Here is a 20,780-nt window from a genome sequence, read left to right as displayed (position 1 = left end):
CAACCACAAATGGGTTAAGCATCAGTTTGGTTCCATTCTTCACAACATGACTGCTACACACAATGCAGTGAAGAAGAACCACTTCTACCTCCATGAAGTATTCATCTTTATGGTGAAGAAGATCTGAAGCAGATGGGCTTCAAGCAGGACTTTGACTAGTCTCAGCCACCGGCGAAGAAATTCAAGAAAATCAAAGTGCCTTCCTTGGTGGCCAGCTCATATTCTTCCTCGCGCGAGACTGATGAGCATGAAGATTTGGACGACACTGCGGCAGGCCCTACTTCAACAACCGACCCCAACAACATCGGCGCTCCTCCATCGACTCAGTGATGATATTCTTTAGGGGTGTTAGTCCTCACTTTTCATCCCATTTGGTCATTCGATGACAAAGGGGAGAAATTTGAGTTATTCTTCAAGCGGGTCTATCTATATGGGCGTTTTTTTGCTAAGTTACAACTCTCGTTCTTCTGAAGATTTATAGGTTAAGGGACTAATGCGTTTGTGAGTGTACACAGGTCTATAAGTCTATGAGGAGTTTGATATTTACAGAGAAAGTCAATCCCTAAAAATGGATGACTTCAACTGAAGACTTTGGATCTCTGAAGACTTTCCGAAGACTTTGAAAGTGAAGAAATTGGTGTGACTGTGAAGACTTGATATTCATGCGAGGAACATGAAGCGTGAAGACTTTTGTTTTCGTAGTTTCATTTTCTCTTTCTTGAGTCATAGGAAACACCGTACTATTAAAGGGGGTCGAGGTAAAACTAAGGAAAAGGTTTCCAGGTGATGCTCAACTCAAAATCCTACACCTACCAATACCTTCGAGTGAAGCCATTGGAAATCTCATACAGTTCAGTCAATTTCTTCAGTGTTAGAGACGAAGTTCTTCTGATCTCTGAGAAATTTGTTCCGACTGAGGAGTTAGGAATTCGCCAGTGCGGATTTCCTACAAGTGAGGAACATGATAGCCCTGAGGAATTTGAACCTCAAATTTCCGACCGTTGTTGTGCTATGCGCCGGCTGTCCCAAAATATCTTATCCACCTAACGGTCATATCATTGAAGGACATTTATGTCTTATCATGTCGGGCTGCTCCCTAGGCTATAAATAGCTGCCCCCTACAACCACTAGTTGGTTGGCTACTCCACGAGAAACAGACATGTCATTGAGAGCATCCCATCCTCCGAGGACTTTGAGCGAAAATCATCAAGTGAGGAAAAACCAAAAACCAAAAACCCAAACCCAAACACCTACAAACCCAAAGTGATTGAGCATCACTGAAGAGATTGTTCCTGTGTGGAACCGACGCTTGTTACCTTTGAGGACTGTGCATCCTCCAGACGGTTAGGCGTCATGGTCTAGAGCATCCAAGAGGAAATTGTGGATCGCCGAGTGACCGAGTTTGTGAAGGTTTGGAAGTCACCTGAAGACTTACCACGAGTGATTGGACGAGGTCTGTGTGACCTTAGTTCAAGGAGAATACGCTGAGGACTGTGTGTCCGGGACTATGTGTCCTCAGATTTAAATACCTAGCCGCTCTAAGAAGACGTACAACTGTCGCGGCAGTTGAAACTGGTCTACCAAATCATTGTCTTCATCAAGCTAACTGGTTCTATTTCCTCAACCCTTTCATTTCTTCATTACTATGTTGTGTACCTGTTCATATCTATTTGAAGACTTCGACTGAAGACATTCTCAATTTCCTCAGTTCAATTTCTTCAGTCTGTTTGTCTTCATTCTGTTTTATCTTGTGCTTATACTTTCTGTACTCTGTGTTGTGTTTCCAATTCATCATGATGTCCATGCTTATGTTATGTCATGTCTACATCTGAGTACTTATTCCGCTGCAAGTAGTTCTTCGCTTAGGAATTTCCTCAGCCTGAAATTCCTTAGTGAAGAATTTATAAAAATCGCCTATTCACCCCCCCCCTCTAGTCGACTTAACGCACTTTCACGCTTCAACTCCATCCGTGATCAAGTCAAGGAGGGAGACATGGAGATTTGCAAAATACATACAGATCTGAATGTGGCAGGCCCGTTGACTAAGCCTCTTCCACGAGCAAAACATGATCAACACCAAGACTCCATGGGTGTTAGAATCATTACAATGCAATCTAGATTATTGACTCTAGTGCAATTGGGAGACTGAAGGAAATATGCCCTAGAGGCAATAATAAAGCTGTTATTTATATTTCCTTATATCATGATAAATTTTTATTATTCATGCTAGAATTGTATTAACCGGAAACTTGATACACGTGTGAATACATAGACAAAACACAATGTCCCTAGTAAGCCTCTACTAGACTAGCTCGTTAATCAAAGATGGTTATGTTTCCTAACCATACACAAGAGTTGTCATTTGATGAATGGTATCACATCATTAGGAGAATGATGTGATGGACAAGACCCATCCATTAGCTTAGCATAATGATCGTTAAGTTCTATTGCTATTGCTTTCTTCATGACTTATACATATTCCTTTGACTAAGAGATTATGCAACTCCCGAATACCGAAGAAATACCTTGTGTGCTATCAAACGTCACAACGTAACTGGGTGATTATAAAGATGCTCTACAGGTATCTCCGAAGGTGTTTGTTGGGTTGGCATAGATCGAGATTAGGATTTGTCACTCCGAGTATCGGAGAGGTATCTCTGGGCCCTCTCGGTAATGCCCATCATGATAAGCCTTGCAAACAATGTGACTAATGAGTTAGTTGCGGGATGATGCATTATGTAACGAGTAAAGAGACTTGCCGGTAACGAGATTGAACTAGGTAAGAAGATACCGACGATCGGATCTCGGGCAAGTAACATACCGATGACAAAGGGAATGATGTATGTTGTCATTACGGTTTGACTGATAAAGATCTTCGTAGAATATGTAGGAACCAATATGAGCATCCAGGTTCCGCTATTGGTTATTGACCAGAGAGGTGTCTCGGTCATGTCTACATAGTTCTCAAACCCGTAGGGTCCGCATGCTTAATGTTCAATGACGATTTGTATTATATGAGTTATGTGATTTGGTGACCGAATATTGTTCGAAGTACCGGATGAGATCACAGACATGACAAGGAGTCTCGAAATGGTCGAGAGTTAAAGATTGATATATTGGATGATAGTATTCGGACACCGGAAGTGTTTCGGAATGTATCGGGTACATATCAGAGTACCGGGGGTTACCGGAACCTCCCGGGGGAAGATATGGTCCATATGGGCAATAGGAGGGAGGCACACTAGCCCACATAGGGGTGGCGCCCCCCTCCCCCCAAGGGAGGAGTCCGAATTGGACTAGGGGAGGGGGCGGCGCCCCCCTTTCCTTCTCCCTCTCTCTCTCCTTTCCCCTTTCCCCCTTCGATAAAAGGAAGGGGGCGAATCCTACTAGGAGCCCAAGTAGGACTCCTCCTACTTGGGGCGCGCCTAGGGACGGCCTCCTCCCCTCTCTCTCATTTATATATGGCGGTGGGGGCGCCTGTAACACAGATCAATTGTTTCAAGCCATGCGTGGCGCCCCCCTCCACAGTTTACGCCTCCGGTCATATTCACGTAGTGCTTAGGCGAAACCGTGCGCGGATTACTTCACCATCATCGTCACCACGCCGTCGTGCTGATGGAACTCTCCCTCGACACTTTGCTGGATCAAGAGTTCGAGGGACGTCATCGAGCTGAACGTGTATAGAACACGGAGGGGCCATACGTTCGGTGCTTGATCAGTTGGATCGCGAAGATGCTCGACTACATCAACAGTGTTAAGCTAACGCTTCCGCATTCGGTCTACGAGGGTACGTGGGCACACTCTCCCCCTCTCGTTGTTATGCATCTCCTAGATAGATCTTGCGTGAGCATAAGATTTTTTTTGAAATTGCATACTACGTTCCCCGACACAATGCACACGCATTTAACTAGTTAGGGCATCTCCAACGGCGACCCGTAAATTTCCTCCCACATCCATTTGCGGGCAGGGAGGACCATTCCGCGAATACGGATGCGGGGGGCCATCATCAAACGTTGCCTGCATACATTTCAAGTTGCATTTTAATAACCAAACGAAATTAATACAAATTGGTCGATATTTATCAAAGTTTGGATAGAAAATAGCACAAATCATCCATACATGACATGCAAACAAGTCTAATACAACAATGTCTAAAATTCGACTAGATTAACTGGATGCCCAACAATTTTTTCATCAACGGATCATGTCATCCCACACATACTCCCCCTTCAGCTTCATCCAACAGTGTGTGTACATAAATGGTCGTCCATCTGTCCTCTGATACATTAGGCAGCGCGTGCAGGCTACATAATGTTGTAGACCAACATTGAGTGAATGAATAATTTAAACAAGTTGAGCAAGAAGAAGCAAAACGTACAATCTTGTCCTACCACGTGCAATAGCCACCTTGCCCCAGTTGACGAACCACGTTACCAAACTTGGTGACGCTGGTCTGCATAGCGTACCAGCGATACGATAACTACCTCACGTTGCGTTCTTGAATGATGTACATGTCTTAGTGCACAATGTGCTTTCGTTGGTGAAATTATTCATGCACTTGCTGCCAGAGGGTCCCCTATCTGCTCCTGCCTACGAAATCCACGGATACAGCCAACCACGCATCGCACAACTACTCATCCTCCATGGTTGAGTAGCTCACCATCCTTCGTACTCTCAAAAAACAATATAGCATTTGAAAATAAGCTCAATGGCGTTTGATCGAACACCTGTCGGGCGTGGTATCCGCCATGGACGTCGTCGACAGGGAGCGGAGTGTACCTGGTACAAATGGCTCCAGGGTGGACAGCGCCATCGTAAAGGCGAGCGGGCGCGTCGGTGCTGGTTGCGAACGTGCGACAATGCCTTTGTGGCGGGTGGAGAGGTACAAGGGCGGCGGAGGAGGTGGACGGTGCGGGTGCAAAGTAAGGAGGAGAAGGGACGTTGTGGAAGGAAATGGGATCGGGTAGTCCTGGGGTGTCGGGGTCCTACGTGCCTGCAGTCCGGACTCCCGCACCCGCCCCCCCCCCCCCCCCCCCCCCCACACACACACACACTTTGTCTCTAATTTGCAGGAGAAAACATGTCTGGACCTTGCCCTGGACCGATACAGGACCGTGTTGGATGGCTTCTGCAGTCGAGACATACGCGAACGGTTTAGGGTGGGTGTTGAAGATGCCCTTACAAGGCTAATAACGGTTTCTCCTCAAAACATCAAACATGATCCATAACTTTTCACAAGATAAAATAGAATTAAAAAAAATGAAAGACCTTTATTGCTTTCGGCCTCAGAGGAAAGATGATTGAAACAACAAGTTGAGCACAAATTGTCAAGAAACCCACTATAGCTTTCTTCGCCATGGTACTGAGGAGATAAATCGGTCGGCTGCATCGGCGAGACCATAACCGAGGAACAAGAAATAAAGGGGGATCTCTCAAGCTCAAACAGAGGAACATCAATGGCGATAAGATTATTCCATCACGGATTCACGGGAAACTTACTTCCTTTGCAGGCGCGCGCGGCCGCTCACTTGCGGAGGAAGCTGAGGATGCGCTCCTGCAACTCGATCGCTTTCTCGGACCGCGGCTTCATGCAGTAGAAGACGTGGTCCTCGTCCATGGACTCGAGCAGCTCCACCTCGCCGCCGTAGCCGCTCGCCTTGAGGCTCTCGTAGTACCAGACGCCCCTGTCCCGGAGGCCGTCCTTCTCGGCGACGCAGACGAGCACGCGGTCGCCGGCGATGCGCGCCGCGCTGCCGCCGGCCGCCTCGGAGAACGGGTTGGACAGCGGGTCGTCGAGCCCCGGCGAGCCCGGGTAGAGGAACCGCCAGAAGGCGTCGGCCTTGGCCTTCTCCGCCTTCCCCGTGGTCGCCTCCTTGCCGATCTCCGCCGCGCCGCTGAAGTAGGGGTGCACCACGATAGTCCCCTTGATGCCGACCCCGCCTGGGAGGGCACCCTGCTCGCCGGCGCGCACGGCCATGACGTGCGCGATGGTGCCCCCGGCGCTACCGCCCGCCAGGAACACGCGGGAGAAGTCGCCGTGGTCGACCAGCAACGGCTCTGCGCCGTCTGCCGCGCCCGCGCCAGCCGTGGCGTGGGACGCCACCCACTTGAGCCCCTCCCAGGAGTCGTCGTAGGCCGCGGGGAGCGGGTGCTCCGGCGCGAGGCGGTACTCGAGCGCCACCGCGAGGACGTTGGCCGCGGCGACGAGGCCGTTGAGGTAGTTGTGCGTCATGGGGTCGGACGCCGAGCCGATGACGTAGGCGCCGCCGTGGAAGTAGACGACGACGGGGAGCTTGCCGGCGGCGCCGGGCGGCAGGAAGACGCGCGCCCAGAGGCCGTTGGCCGGGTCGATGACGACGTCCTTGGAGACGACGCCCGTGGCGGGGTCGACGCCGGCCGGGATCGGGGGGAAGTTAAAGAACCGCTCCACGCGGCCGCTCTTGTACTGGCGGACGAGCGGGAAGAAGTCGAAGTGCACCTCGTCGTCCGAGCCGCCCGTCGCCGCCATTGGGACGAGCTAGCTGAGCTCTTCTGGTGGCGTCGCGTATTCGTCCGTGGGCTTGCTCGTGACGTCGCTCCGGGGGTTGGCTCTGGAATCTCGATCGCCGGCACTATGTAATGGAGTGGTGGAGGAACGGTGGATGCCAGATATTGGTGGAGCGAACGGTAGGTGAGGTGGCAAAAATGGCGGTACGGGCACTTTTTTATGGTTCGGTGCGCGGCAGAGCAGTGTTGGTGAGAGTGGAGATCATTGTGGGCAACTGGGCATCAAGAGGGGGGTCTTTTTCAGCGTAGCCCTCCTTCCTTTGTGCTTAAAATAATAGGGGACTGGGCCCGTGCCTTCTAGAAGACCTAGTTTTTTCTTGAGAATATTCTAGAAGACCTAGTGAAATGCTTCTGGGCGCTATATCAGGGCTGCTTTGATTCGGGACATTTCATAATGGAATTTATAAAGGATTTGGATCGTTAGGTCCTACATATCCTCTTGATCCGTTAGGATTTGAATGCTTAGAAAAAATTCAAAGAATTGCTTTGCACTTTATTTTGATGGAAAATTCCATTTCACTCAAACCCTTTTTTTTACGTTTTTTCTGTTTTTCATTTTTTAACACAGTACGTACGTAGACGCTCATGCATATGCATATACACACATCCCTATAAACGCACGCATGCACATCGTCGGAAGACGTTAAATAAATTCAGAAAAATACGAGCATCAATGTCAAGTCTAGGACTTGAACTCTGATGGGCTAAGGATACCATTGTTCTCCTAACCATCAAACTGCGGATTGGTTAGTTTTTTTTTTCTGTGGCATCAAACAATATATAGTCTGAATTCATGTGGCTTGCTATTCTGGAGGATTCAAGTGGACATGTCAATCAATCATATTTTTTTCCTACTCCTACATTTCGAAATGCCTACAAATCAAAGCGGTCTTCAAAATCCTACACCATCTTTACTTATGCCACAATTACTGCCAAGGAAACAAGTTTTCTTTACACTCCAATTCAATAGTCGTCACCCTTGTCCACGGAATCCTATTACGCGTCTAAGTCATTGGATACCGACTAAACGCGAACACCGCGGGCTATTGAACCAGCCCAGGACGAGGCAGGGCACCAATTTTTTAGTCTTTCTATCTTCCTTTTTCTAATCTTTTTTCTTCTCTCTTTCTTTTGTTTTTTACCCTTTTAATTTTATTTGAAAATTATTTTTATGTGATATATTTTTAGTTATTTTCTAAATTCACGATTTTGTTTTGAAATTTCACGACCCTATTTTAGAAACACTCATGATTATTTTTTAAATTTATTTTTAAAATTGTCATTAATTTTAAAATGTGCAAATATTTGTGAATGTTTTTGAATTCACATTTTTTAATACTAAAAAAAACGAGAACCATTATTAAACTAGTGAAGATTTGTTAAATTTCGGAATATTTTAAAATTTGTGACCATCTCCCCAAATCAAAATATTCTAAAAATATACGATATTATAATTAAAAATATTAAATTGATTATTTTTCTAAAATATACAAACATCTTTAAAATTGTGAACATTTTTAAAAATTGTGGAACTTTTTCTAAAACTATTTAACAAGTTATTTAAAAAGGTATATTTTTCTTCTAAAAGTAAAAAAATGACTCAAGAGCCGAAACCCAGACATAAGCTCTAGCACTTGATCTAGACAAAACCCAAAAAGAAGGAGAGAATCAAGTGCCAACCCCTTGTCCTTATAAGCTCTATTGACTAAATATAGCAAGTCTAATATCAATAAGACATGACACATAAAAAGATTTTTTATCACTGCACATTATTGATCATCATATCTGAAAGGAACTAGATATCACGTACAGGAGGAGTGAATATATTGATGATTTAATAAATTATGGATTGCGTTTTATCATAATGCGTAATTAAACTAGTTTGATACTTTTCAAACACAAACCCTAAATTAAGTTAAGCTCAATGATAAAAGGAACTAGCAAGGAGTTCAAACTCCATTCAATGTATAAATAATACTCCCTCCATTCCTAAATATAAGTCTTTCTAAAGATTCCAATATGGACTACATATGGACATTTTACTCCGTATGTAGTCCATATAGGAATATCTAGAAAGGCTTATATTTAGGAACGAAGGGAGTAGCAAGTACAAACTGCAGATCCTAATGAGAAGATAAATAACTGATATATTTCCCAGAGTTCAAATATCCACTAAAATTCTACTTTCCATTGAGGAGCTCCCTAATCACTTGTTATTATCACCAAATCACACTCAGTGTGTAGAGGTTTTTCAGATCTTTAGCCTTCGGAAGCTCAGTGAAAAATCCACAACTTCGACGTTCCCGGCGGACTCCCATAACCTAGGAGTCTCCAAACTCGAAGAGAGATTAGCATGATGAGTGCTTGGAGAAGAACTCAATTCTTTTTCGGGCAAGGAAAGATATCAAATCTCACTTGAATCTACTTCCTCTTACATTCCCTCACTCTCGCAAGTAAGCTGAGCTCAACCGAGTCATTTAAGAGAAGGGGTGGTTTTTGGATCTCATATATGAATGATCTGAAGAGACCCTCATTAGAGGGTGAGTTTGAGGGGTATTCAATTTTTTATAACACTTCAATTCTTCCATATGCTAAAGTCTAGCAATTTGTTCAACTAAATGATTTTTAAACTCAATCTCCTATCCAATTAGCAAATGGCTTTATAAAATTTCATCAAGGACGTCGATTATAGTGGATAATCATTTTTATTCTCTCCTTTTGTAACTTCCACTGGTGTGTTTCGCCCATCCATGAAGGAACTATTGCAAGGTGGTTGATTCTCTTTGAGATCTGGTTTGGACAACGGAGGTTTTCCTGTCATTTTCCCCAAGGAGTGACCCTAGTTTATCGAACCCATGAGAGGATGTGCATTATTCAAAGCCTCTACCAAGTCAAGATCAGAATTAAATTCTAGTTTTTGTAGCCGGGCCTTAACAACCTTGGGGATGTAAACACTAGAATTAAAACATGCTTGGATATGAGGTCTTGATCCTTACAACCATACATTTGCGCTAGGGATCACCATGATCTTAATATGTGCTCTGGAAGACACCCATTAAGATGTGTTTGGAACGTGATGAAGTGAGGGATGTGTCCAAATTACATCTTGGCCGATGCGCGACCTACATCAAGAGTCAGTTGTCTAAACGCATACCCTTACCGTCTCCCGGGGTTACCTTGGTTATTAAGAATATAATTCAGACGAAAGCATTGAATGTCTAATGACTACACCTCATAAATCCCCAAGCATTGGCTTTTCTGCTACCGTACTAAACCTTTCTTTCACTGGTATTTAGAATAGCAATGTGTGTACTCCTTGCTCCTAACCTCCGCCTTGATCAAACTTCGAGATATTGTGTACATGTGGGGGCATAGGACGAGAAAGAGACACGAGACAACTTCGTAGCAATCAGACACATACATTATGTTAATTCAAAGCCATTCCATGGATCCCTCATACAAATACATAGGGTTCAAGAGCATTTTTTTAGTATTTCTTTCTTCAAAATTTTCCTTTTTATGTTTTTCCTTTTGGCTTCAATTTTTTATTCTCTCTTTCTTTTGGTTTTAACCTTTTTATTTTATTTATTTTCAATTTATTTTTTGTTATTTCTAAAGTTCACGAACATTCTAAATTTTATGAACCTTGTAAAAACCATTCATGGTTGTTTTAAAAACTTTATAATTTTGTATATTCTCATAAATATGTTTTAAATATGCAAATATTTGTGAATATTTTTCAATTTGATTTTTTGAATAATTTTAAAATTAATGAACCTTTATTAAAGTTACGGTGGACGATGATGGCGAAAGCAAAATTCGGGTAGATGGTATGTACTCCCCTTAAAAGGAGTAAGATATCCAATGCAGTTTTGATACCCAGAGTTCACAAGATTGTATTTTCCTAAAAACAAACACGAAGCTAGCATCGAAAATAAGAATATAATGAATGATGACACTTGTTATTATGTTATACCTTTGGGAGGTGCATTAAATGAATAGTGCACTAATGCATAATGAACCCTTTTGTCATGTGTAGAGGGAGGAAGGAGGGGTTGCTACATGGCCGGACCGCCGAAGGGAGGGGGAAGGAGCGGCTACTACAGGGGTGCGCCAGTGCTGCTAGTCGGGACTAGACATTCGAGACCAGGTAGTTGAGGAAGGAGGAGGTTGCGGCGGGGGTGGTGGTAGGTTGGCCGTGTGGTGGTGGCTAGGAACCCTAGCTGCCCCACCTTCCCATGTTCCACGAGCACGCCTTTTATTTCCATTAGCTCTCTGGTGGGTATGAGTCCCTTTGTGGTCGGTTCACTTTCTCATTTGCTCAAGAGAGAAATGGATCGAACATTTTCCCACTTACTATTGGCACAGTTGGGTGAATACCTCTCAATTTCTAGGACACAAAGGAAAACGGTTGGTTGAGAAGCTAGAAAAGTTAAGGTCAGACTGTTGCATGAATTTCACTACAAGAAGTTGCAGCTTCTTGAGAATTTGGTTTGCTGGGAACATCTTTGATTCAACTTTTAGCTTTCAGAACCACTGGTTGGCAGTTGAAGTTGAACCAAACACAACCTAAACACAATGCCCTGTTGTTTAGCTTAGTGGTAAGTTGGTCGGTTCATGAAACCCGAGGGGTTTAGAGCATCTACACGTGTGGTCACCAAATCCGGCCCCTCAAACGCCCGCGGACGTCTGGGTGCGTCCGTGGGCACTGACCAGGCACTTATCAAATAACTATCTCTTCATCCGAACAACTCATATGTGAAATCTTTAAACCATACAAACCCTGCAAGAAAACATCTACATAGTATGTAGATCAACTAATCCTCCACACTACGCTGCTCGTCGTCGTTGAAAATGTCCACTATCTCCGTTCCAGACTCCAGGGAACATGGGGCAGACGCAACTCCGGCTCCTCCTCTGCCTCCGCCTCCATCTCCGCTTCCACCTCATCGAAGAGTGCGTCAGTCTCCGGCGGTTCTTGAAGGAGGAAGCGTCGGTTGGACACCACGTACGGCCCATCCTAGATGGACTCCAGGATGGTTGTCTGCTCCGCCATCTTCGCCGCTTGGGCGACGGTGAACTCCGCCATGGCCTCGTCCATGGTGAAGCCTGAAACAAGCGTCGGCTCCGTCACGTCCACCCCCTCCATGGGCTCCGGTTGGCGCTCCCCTTCCTCCTCCTTCGGCCCGGCTAGTCTGGAGGCAGGCCCGCAGTGATCCGGGTCGCGCTCCTCGCCCGGATCTCCTCCTCGACCTGAAAGCGGCGCTCCGGTGTTAGCATAGCGTAAGTGGTCTTCTTCTGTTGTCCATGTCAGACGACGAGGGAAATGGAAGGTGGAGACGGAGAGAAATATGGTTGGGCTGGTGGCACGGAGAGGGATGGAGAGGTTGTGGGCAGGGTTGGGGAGCCCAGCCGGCTTAAATAGACAAACTTTGGCCTAGCGGCGCCACGTGGTGTTTACACCCCCCACAGAAGGAGACACATGTCCGACTGTTGGGTTTTTGGCCGATTTCGTGTGGGACCCCATCGTCAGTCCAACATGCCAAACACACCGGGGCCTCCCCATATCCGCCCCATATTTGGGCTGGATATGAGGGGTGTCGGTCAGCCCGGGCATTTGAGGCCCATTTGAGGCGCCCGTCTAGGTCGTTTTTTTACCGGTCACTAACCGGGGCGTCCGCCCGGGCGTAGGGGGGTCGAGAGGCCTGGTTGTAGATGTTCTTAAAGCATCTATAGGCGCGGTCATCAAATCCGGCCCCTCAAACGCCCGCGGACACACCTGGGCGCGTCTGCGGGCACTGGCCGGGCACTCCTCAAATTGTGTCCTCCACATTCATGTATCTCATATCTGATACTCTATATTCATACTAAAGCATGCAACATGAATAAAACTATGTGAATCATCAAACATACATAGAATCGTACATAAAAATGCACGTTTTGATCACCAAAAGATCACCAATGGATCTCCAAAAGATCGTCAAAGTTTACATAATCCACATAAACAACAGACAAGTTTAAACCACATTACTAAAACTTTGAAATTAAAGGTGGAGAAGGCGGATCTTCACCAATTCATTGCCGGGCCTTTGCACTTCCGGTCGACGGTGCACGAGTTGGCGTCCGCGGCGGGTGGTGGATTGTCGGGGTCATGGGATATATGTGGAGCTATGGTCGTCGCCATTGTTGGAGGAGGAGTCGGTGATGACAACAAGCCCCTTCATCCACCGGACGACCCTATCTTGCTGTCGCTTCAGGTTCACCACCTGATCCGCCTCGGCCGCCTCACGCTTCGACTGCCCAATGACAAGCCAGAGCGCTTCCGCATTCTTCCTCCATAAACTGCAAGCGTCTGTATCCGCCATCGCCAATGACCGACGGTAGACCCAAGCGAGGAGTCGCTCGTCCTCGTTGTGCTCCACCGGCAACCTGCTGCAGCGGCGCACGGATTGCTCCGTCGCGTCCCTTTCCCTTGTTTGCTGCCACTCTCGGCGGTCGGCGCGCGTCTCCTATTCCGGCGTGCGCGTGCGGGCCGTCGAAGTGGGCACTAGCACCCACCGCCGCCCACATGGAGCAGCGGCCGGCGGGAGAAGGGGACGGAGCGGATTGCGCAGCCTTCGCGAAGCTAAGCACGGGCCATGAGGGGCAGCTTCGGCGGCCGCACTGCACCGGCGTAGGAGCGGCAACGGTGCAGATCCGGAGCTACCCCCTGTGTCCACCTTGGACCGCTCCGGCGCAATGCGGAGAGTCAGCTTCTCGTCAATGTCGAGGTTGGAGCTTTAGTGGCTGCCGGAGCTCGACATGTCGTTGGATTCGGTTGGAATCGGAGGAGGGAGGGGCGGGGAAGCGAGAGAGGACAGTGGAGTGAGCTAGGGTTCTTAGAAGGGACAAATTGGGTTTTTTTTAGGACAGCGTGGGGTCGATGATGTGCCGGGTTGACATGGTGGACGTGCCTAGGCCGCCTCATATCCTGCCTATATTTGGGCTGGATATGAGGGGTGTCGGATAGCCCGGACGTCTGAGACCAGTTTGAGGCCCTCGTTGAGTCGGGTTTTTTGACCGGTCAGTGATCGGTCCGTCCGCCCGAACGTTTAAGACAAGTTTGAGATGCTGGGTGTAGATGCTCTTACGTGGGCATCTTTCTTCCAAAGCATGAATCGAGATCAAAAGGGCATTGAGCTCCCACTATGTTGTCATGGGGAGCCTATCAAGTTTTTCAAAATTCAAAGAAAATATTGTTACTGACATAGACACGAAACATACTAATTTCAACGCACGCCGATGGATGCAGCACAGATGTATAGCAAAATTCCAAGAGCAGACTTCAAATCCGTTGCTCTTGGGAGATAGCGAGTCTGCTTCATTTATTAGCCGCCCTGACGCACGACGACAGGAACCGCGCACGGTTCAACTTCAACGGGGAGCAGGTGAGGTCAAGCACGAGAAATGAACCCCGCGACGCGGTCCAACATGTCCGCGGCCGCCTCCGTCCCTGGCCGCATGAGATGGAACACGTGGTCCTGCCCCGGCGTGTCCACCAGCTCGGCCTCGCCGCGCCACCCGCTCGCGAGCAGCGCCGCGTGGTACGCCCGCCCCTTCACCGCCAGGAAGTCGTCGCCCGCCACGGCCACCATCGCCCTCTTGCCCGGCAGCGCCGCGAGCCGCGGCGCCGCCACGGCGCACGTCGGGCAGAACCTCGGGTCGTCGACCCCGGCGTCGGGGCGCGCGCACATGATCCGCCACTCGTTGCGGATCCTGACCTCCAGCGCCGGCGCCATGGCGTTGGTCGGGTCCCAGAAGTAGGGGTGCACCAGCAGCACGCCGACGATGGCCGCGCACGGGCGCGGGAGGCCCTCGGCGGCGGCGCGCAGGGCGACGTTGTGCGCGATGTTGGCGCCCGCGCTGTCGCCGGCGAGGAACACGCGGGACGCGTCCCCGTGCGCCGCGAGCCACGGCTCGGGGCCTCCCGGTGCGGAGCCGGCGACCGCCCACGCCAGGGCCGCCCACGAGTCGTCGTAGGCCGCGGGGAGCGGGTGCTCCGGCACGCGGCGGTACTCCACGGACACCGCGAGCGCGCCCGCGCGGGCGGCGAGCGCGTTGAGGTAGCGGTGGTACGTCGGGGCGGCCGCCGTCTCGACCATGAACCCGCCGCCGTGGAAGTACACGAGGACGGGCAGCTTCTTGCCTTCGCCCCCGGACGCCGCAGCCGCTGGCGGGAGGTAGAGGCGGACGGAGACGCCGGTGGCCGGGTCGATGACGACGTCCTTGGACGCCACGCCCGTGGAGGCGTCCAAGGACGCCGGCACGGTGTCGGTGCCGAGCAGGCGCTCGACGCGGCCGCTCTTGTACACGCGGATGAAGGGGAACAGCTCGGTCTCAACCACGTCGGCGGCGGCGCTGGAAGCCATTCCGGCGGTGGGCGCGCTCTGCGAGGTCGAGCTGGTGACCTGGAGCGCGGTGCTGGCGCAGGACAAGTGCAGCAGAGCAAGTAGGGGACGGGCCATTTTAAACCGAACAATTTCGATATTTTGTATTCGAGCTGGTAGCGCCGATCGCGTGGAACGGAACGGAACGGGGTGGCCGGCCCTCGCCTTGCCGTTGGGGTGGCGCGCCGGGCACACGGGTTTGTTGTTCCGGCCACCCCCGTTGCTGCACCCGCACTGCACGTCTGCGCTTTACAGGTTGTGTGGTGGTTCACGGTGGTATAGAGATACAGAGTGCTTGTCCGGCAGACCGGCACCATGCATGAACAGGATTGGGTTTTTTTTTGGACGTCGATAACTCCCGACCGTTCGGTTTAGGAGAACCCCGGTCCGAACGGAAAGGTTCGGCAGGGAGGAGCGATGGAACGAACGATTGTGTCGTTCGGTGTGGTGGAAGGGCAGCCCGAACCCTTTCAGCCTCTTCCCTCAGCACGTGTACGTAAAACCAAAAAAGGGCCTAAAAAGGCCCAGCTTTATAAACAAAAAATAGTCCTTAAAAAATCAAAAAATGACGCTTCTTTTACAACAGAAACAAAAAAAAAATCCTGCTACGTGAGCACATAAAAAACCAGTTAGTGGGTATGTCTTTGATCAAAAAGTTTAATGAAAAATTCTAATTCCAGGGTCGAAAAAAATATAATTTGCCGTGGTCCGAGAATAAAGTAGCGCAAGGTAAAAAAAATCTCAAATTTGGCATGCTTAAAAAATATTAAAATTTGCCATGATGTTTTAATTAAAATTGACATGCTTTGTATGGAATTTGAGAAGAAAAACTTATACAGGAAACTTGCTGTGGTGTTTTAATTACACGCAGCCAAAAAAATAAAAACATGGAGAAATTGCCATGAAACTAATTTAAAATTGACCATGCGAAATTTCCATGTATTTAAAAGTAAATATGCCATAGTAATGAAGTTAAAAAAATTCCATGGCAAAATAAAGTAAAATTCTGACATGGCAAAAATAGAGTAAAATTTGCCATGTATTTAAATTGTAAATTTGCCAAGTATTTTAAGGTAAAATTGCCATGGCAAAAAATATAGTAATTTTTTGACGTGGCAAAGTACAGTGAAAATTGCCATGTATGTTCCAGTAAAATTGCCATGGCAATAAAGTTAAAATTTTGCCATGAAAAAATAAAGTAAAATTATGACATGGCAAAAATAGAGTAAAATTTCCCATGTATGTAGATAGTAAATTTGCCAAGTATTTAACCGTAAAATTGCCATGGCAATGAAGGTTAAAAATTGCCATGGCGAAATAAAGTAAAAGTTGACATGGCAAGTAGAAAGCTAATTTGCCATGCTCCATAATTTTTCTTTATTTTGGCATGGAAAATAAAAGGAGAATTTTGCCATGACCAAAAATTGTAAATTTGACATGGCAAAAAAGAGTAAAAAAATTGCATGGCAATGAAAGGATTTTTTTGCCATGTTTGTTAAAGTAAATTTGTCAGGCAAAATGAAAGGGAATTTTTGCCATGTTGTGATAAAGAAAAGTTGACATCACAAAAAAAAATGCATGCCAAAATGAAGCTCGAAATTGCCATGGCAATAAACTAATTTTTTGGCATGCTAGAAAGTTAAAAAATTGCCATGTTCTTAAAATATGAAAACCTTATGAAATATAAAAATGTCATCGTGAAAATGCATATTAAATGACCCTGATAAAGGCGTGTCTGTTCGGCCTGCAGACACCCCTACCCGGACGAATCGCTTGGGAGGGCAGGGGCATTGACCGAACGATTTGTTCGGGAGGAGAATGAACCAGCACAAACGCCCCCACCCACCGGGCCCCTACAGGCCTTTTTTCTGTGAAAAAGAAAAAAAGGCCCATGTTAAGTTATGACTAGTATTAAAGCCCAGTTTTTCTATAACTAATAAACTACTAGACTTCTGCACGGCAAAATTGCCATGGTCTTTTACCATTCTATGAAAGAAATTACCATGTTCAAGTTTATGTTTTCATAAATGGCGTAAAAAAAGGAAGAAGTCATAGCAAATCTGCATCTTTACAATAGGAAAAGTTGCCAACACTATGAAGTTCACAAAAAGGAAGAAGTTGCCGTGGCAAGTTTGCCAAGTTTTTGTACATCTTAAGTTGCCATGTTTTTGAACATCTTTTGTTGCCATGGCAAGTTTGCCATGTTTTTTGAACATCTTATTGAAAGAAGTTTGCCAATTTTTTGTACAAACTTAATTACAAAAAAAAAATTACCATGTTTTTGCACATATTAACTTTGCCATGGCAAGTTTGCAAATGTTTTTGACATCTTAAATTGCCATATCAAAAACATATCATGGCAAAATTGTGTAATAAAGAATATTATGATGTCTGCAATACTTATGCGATGCTACCAAGCTACATGGCAAAATGGCCATGATGTTGATATGTTTCCGCCTTGAAATTGCCATGGACCCAAAAAAATGCAGAACATTTCCAACAAATTTTCATGGACTCTATAACAGCCTGCATACACTGGCCACTACATTTTCATGGCAATTCCACTACAGAAATTGCCATATCTGCAAAAAATTACACACTGTCCACTGCATTTTAATGGCAAAAAATTCAGTACAAGAATTGCCATAGCTGCAAACATACACTATTCACTGCAATTTCAGCCGAATGAAGCTGTCGTGGGGGGAGGAATGGAGCAGAAATCTCACCAGCTCTATGTCGACGGCGCTGCCCGTGATCCCCGAACCGGCTCAGCTCCCAAGTCCCCTGTTCACGACTGCAGGAACCTCGACGACGCCACCTACTCGACCTGCTGGCGACGACCGGAGCACAAGCAGGAGCGGCTCCTACCGGAGCAGAGGCAGCAGGCGCTAACCTAATGAACCAGCGCCGGGATCCTGGAGTAGATGGCGCCTTTGCTGCTAGTCCCCCACCGCACCAAGGTGCGTCCCCCATTTCCATGCGCGGCTACTGCCTTGTGTCTCATCTCCAACCGCCGCCGGTACGAGCTCCCCTCGCCACCATCTCCCCAACTCGCGCTGAAGCTTCCTACACTTCTCCTCTCCATAGCCGCCGACACAGGCAATGTGATTCCATCTCGCTGCTGCTGCCCTCCGCGCAGCTCACCGTTGGCCAGGGGCGGCCGCCGCTCCCGCCGTAGGACCTCTAGTCGCCAGGCGCTGGTCCGCTTCGCCCGTACACGGCGCGCGCTCCGGGATCTCCGTGAGCCGTGGCTGTCGCCAGGAATCGCCGGCGATTTGGTGGTGGGTGGAATCAGAATGAGGGGGCGACGGGAATCAACGGACTGAGTGGAGCCTGGAGAAGGATAAGGCGTTCGGGACGGGTTGTATATTTCCGAACGGGTTCATTTGCTGACGTGTATCACTGACACGCTTTAAGATCTGTGGGCCTGATCCGACGACAATTAGAGTGTTCGGGTCCAAAACGTAAAATACGGACGTTCGGGAGTTATCGATCCCGTTTTTTTAAGGGAACAAGATTGGGTTGATAATGACGAGGATGGCAAACAAGTCAAGCAAGGTGGTTCGAGCTAGCATGACGTGGACGGCTGGAAGCACACGTGTCCGTTGTATGCGTGGCTTCCGTGACGCTATTTTCTGCTAATAATTCATGGTGCATTGAGCATACTGCACCAGGAAACAAGATTGGGTTCGTAACGAAACAAACCAATCTATGATCGGATGAGCAGGAGGAGAGTGGTATTTTCGGCACATCAAAGTTTAGTCCTAGATTTAACGTCGGTGTTCATATTTTGATGGATTTATTTTAGGCCGTCCGGCGATGTGCGTTTCGTAAGGATCTTTGGTTAAACTCATATCTTCTAAGTTTCAATTTCCAAGGCTGTCAAAATGGTGAGCTATTTATTTATTTATTTTCGGACTGAAAATAGTGAGTTGTGGGTTTGATGTGGACATTATGGATTGTGGCGGGTTCTGTCTGATGTGGATGTCTATCAAGATGGACGATGCTCCTTCCTACGAATTTTTTAGGGTATTTGATTGGTGGCAGCGTGTTGATGTTCAATCAAGCATGCATGCAATCAATTTTTGCACCCATCGCATGACACCCGCAAAGCTCTCGTGGCCTTGCACCATCTTCATGCATCATCTCCTATTTAAAGCGATGACCACCTTCTAAGCATCCAAGCCAAGCATATCTCACTGGAAGCAACATCTTCTTGAATGGACATGTAGTGTGCATTCATGGATGGACAGGGTGTCATCCATGCAATGGGACAATTGAGGGTTTCTTCCATCATGGCAAACTTGTCAGCAGTTGCTCTAATCCTTCTTGCCATCATGGTTGCAGCCGCATCGATGAGAGCCACCACCCGAGACGTCCATTGACGCCATGGATTCCTCCGTCCAGGAAGGTCCTTGATGTCTCCCACCATCCAAAAGGTATCAAACGAAAGATGTTGTGTTCAGGAAGAAAGTCGTCACTCTCACCTCACTCGCTGAGGTTGATGGGGACGACAAGAAAACTGCTGCAATTACCATTGCCTATAGGATGGCCGCTGATGCAGTCATTGCCACCGCGGCCGCTGCAAGATTGTCGTGATGGAAGATACCTTTCAAATAGGCAGCTCGTCCCATAGCATGAGTGTCACTCCTTCCCTGAATGCACAACACCATGACGGCAAGAAGGATTAGTGTGACTGCAATGAATATCTTCTCTATGGAAAACACAGAACGGTGATGAATGGATTCAAACATCCGAGGGAAGCCTCTTGCTTCATCCATCACCATAAGCTTTGTGGTTTCCTCTGCATTGGGCGCTCTCAGTTCTCCAAATAAATAAATCAAAGTCTTAGGCATTTTCCTTCGGTCCTGATGGCGTTGTGTTCTACAGTCTAAATCATAGGCCTGGAAAAGATACAAAGCATGAATTGATTTTTGTCTTCTTACATTGAGAAAACAATTTTATGTAAGATCCTTAAAATTTTAAAGATGATGAGGAATATGATAAGCAATCTCTCAGTGTCATTATTATCTGCATGTTATAGTGACTTTTTTAAAGGAAGGTATCTACTCCACTAGAGAAGTTGTGAAACATGTAAAGTAAAGCAGCGGCATTTGTATATAGTTTGTTGAGCCAAACCAATCGCGTTTACTTGGTAGAGATTGTCCACGCGTGAAAGCGTGGGCTCTTTAACCATGTCTAAGCTTATGATGGATCGACACAAAAGGACCCCCAAGCAAATGAACAACTGGCAAATAAAACCTACAAAGGAAACAATGCAGCAAATCATATCTACTTCTAGTCCCTGCAAAATACTTATGATACTACATCACTTAATTGTAAAAATAAGGCTAAGTGCTTTAGTGATTCATTCAAAAACCCAAAGGGCAAGGGCCAAGAACTAAGACAATTTTCAATAAACAGAAAAGAAGATTTAATCTTTTATATATGGAAACCAAATCAAAAACCTTATGTTACCGGTTTATGATAAAAACAGGTTACATGACTTCTGCGTGTATGCAACAAATATGACTTCTTAAATCAACTGGCTACATGTCATATAAATATGACTTTCTAAATCAACTTGCTATGTATCATATGTTCATATGCTTTTTCAATCCCCAGGAAGCTAGTGACATGGAAAAGATAACAGGTGGTTTACATCCATCAACAAGGAAGACGATAAATATAGCACAGATGAATCCACGGGCCGGCCAGAGTCTGAGAATATCTCTACCTCACAAAGAATGGGGAAACACAATAATAAACTTGAATCATGTGTTCCTTTTTTCCCCTGCTCTGAAAAGG

At 47.0% G+C, this 20,780-nt stretch overlaps 2 protein-coding genes across 2 annotated transcripts; both read right to left on the bottom strand.

Moving 5' to 3' along the window:
- Positions 1–5,250: 5,250 nt before the first annotated feature.
- Positions 5,251–6,747, bottom strand: LOC125522282 (2-hydroxyisoflavanone dehydratase-like). Its single transcript, XM_048687355.1, has one exon. The coding sequence runs from the start codon at positions 6,506–6,508 to the stop codon at positions 5,525–5,527; it is 984 nt and encodes a 327-aa protein (XP_048543312.1). The 5' UTR covers positions 6,509–6,747; the 3' UTR covers positions 5,251–5,524.
- Positions 6,748–13,720: 6,973 nt separating this feature from the next.
- Positions 13,721–15,861, bottom strand: LOC125524636 (tuliposide A-converting enzyme 1, chloroplastic-like). Its single transcript, XM_048689672.1, has one exon. It carries the CDS (start codon positions 15,048–15,050, stop codon positions 13,980–13,982), a length of 1,071 nt encoding a protein of 356 aa, XP_048545629.1. The 5' UTR covers positions 15,051–15,861; the 3' UTR covers positions 13,721–13,979.
- Between the last annotated feature and the right edge of the window lie 4,919 nt (positions 15,862–20,780).

This window comes from Triticum urartu, chromosome 7 (genome assembly GCF_003073215.2).
Source record: "Triticum urartu cultivar G1812 chromosome 7, Tu2.1, whole genome shotgun sequence".
Taxonomy (NCBI): Eukaryota; Viridiplantae; Streptophyta; class Magnoliopsida; order Poales; family Poaceae; genus Triticum; species Triticum urartu.
This window is presented reverse-complemented; position numbering and strand designations above follow the sequence as displayed.

Excerpts from the sequence above, each read along its gene's own strand:
- LOC125522282 (XM_048687355.1), bottom strand. The coding sequence starts at position 6,508 with ATGGCGGCGACGGGCGGCTCGGACGACGAGGTGCACTTCGACTTCTTC.
- LOC125524636 (XM_048689672.1), bottom strand. The coding sequence starts at position 15,050 with ATGGCCCGTCCCCTACTTGCTCTGCTGCACTTGTCCTGCGCCAGCACC.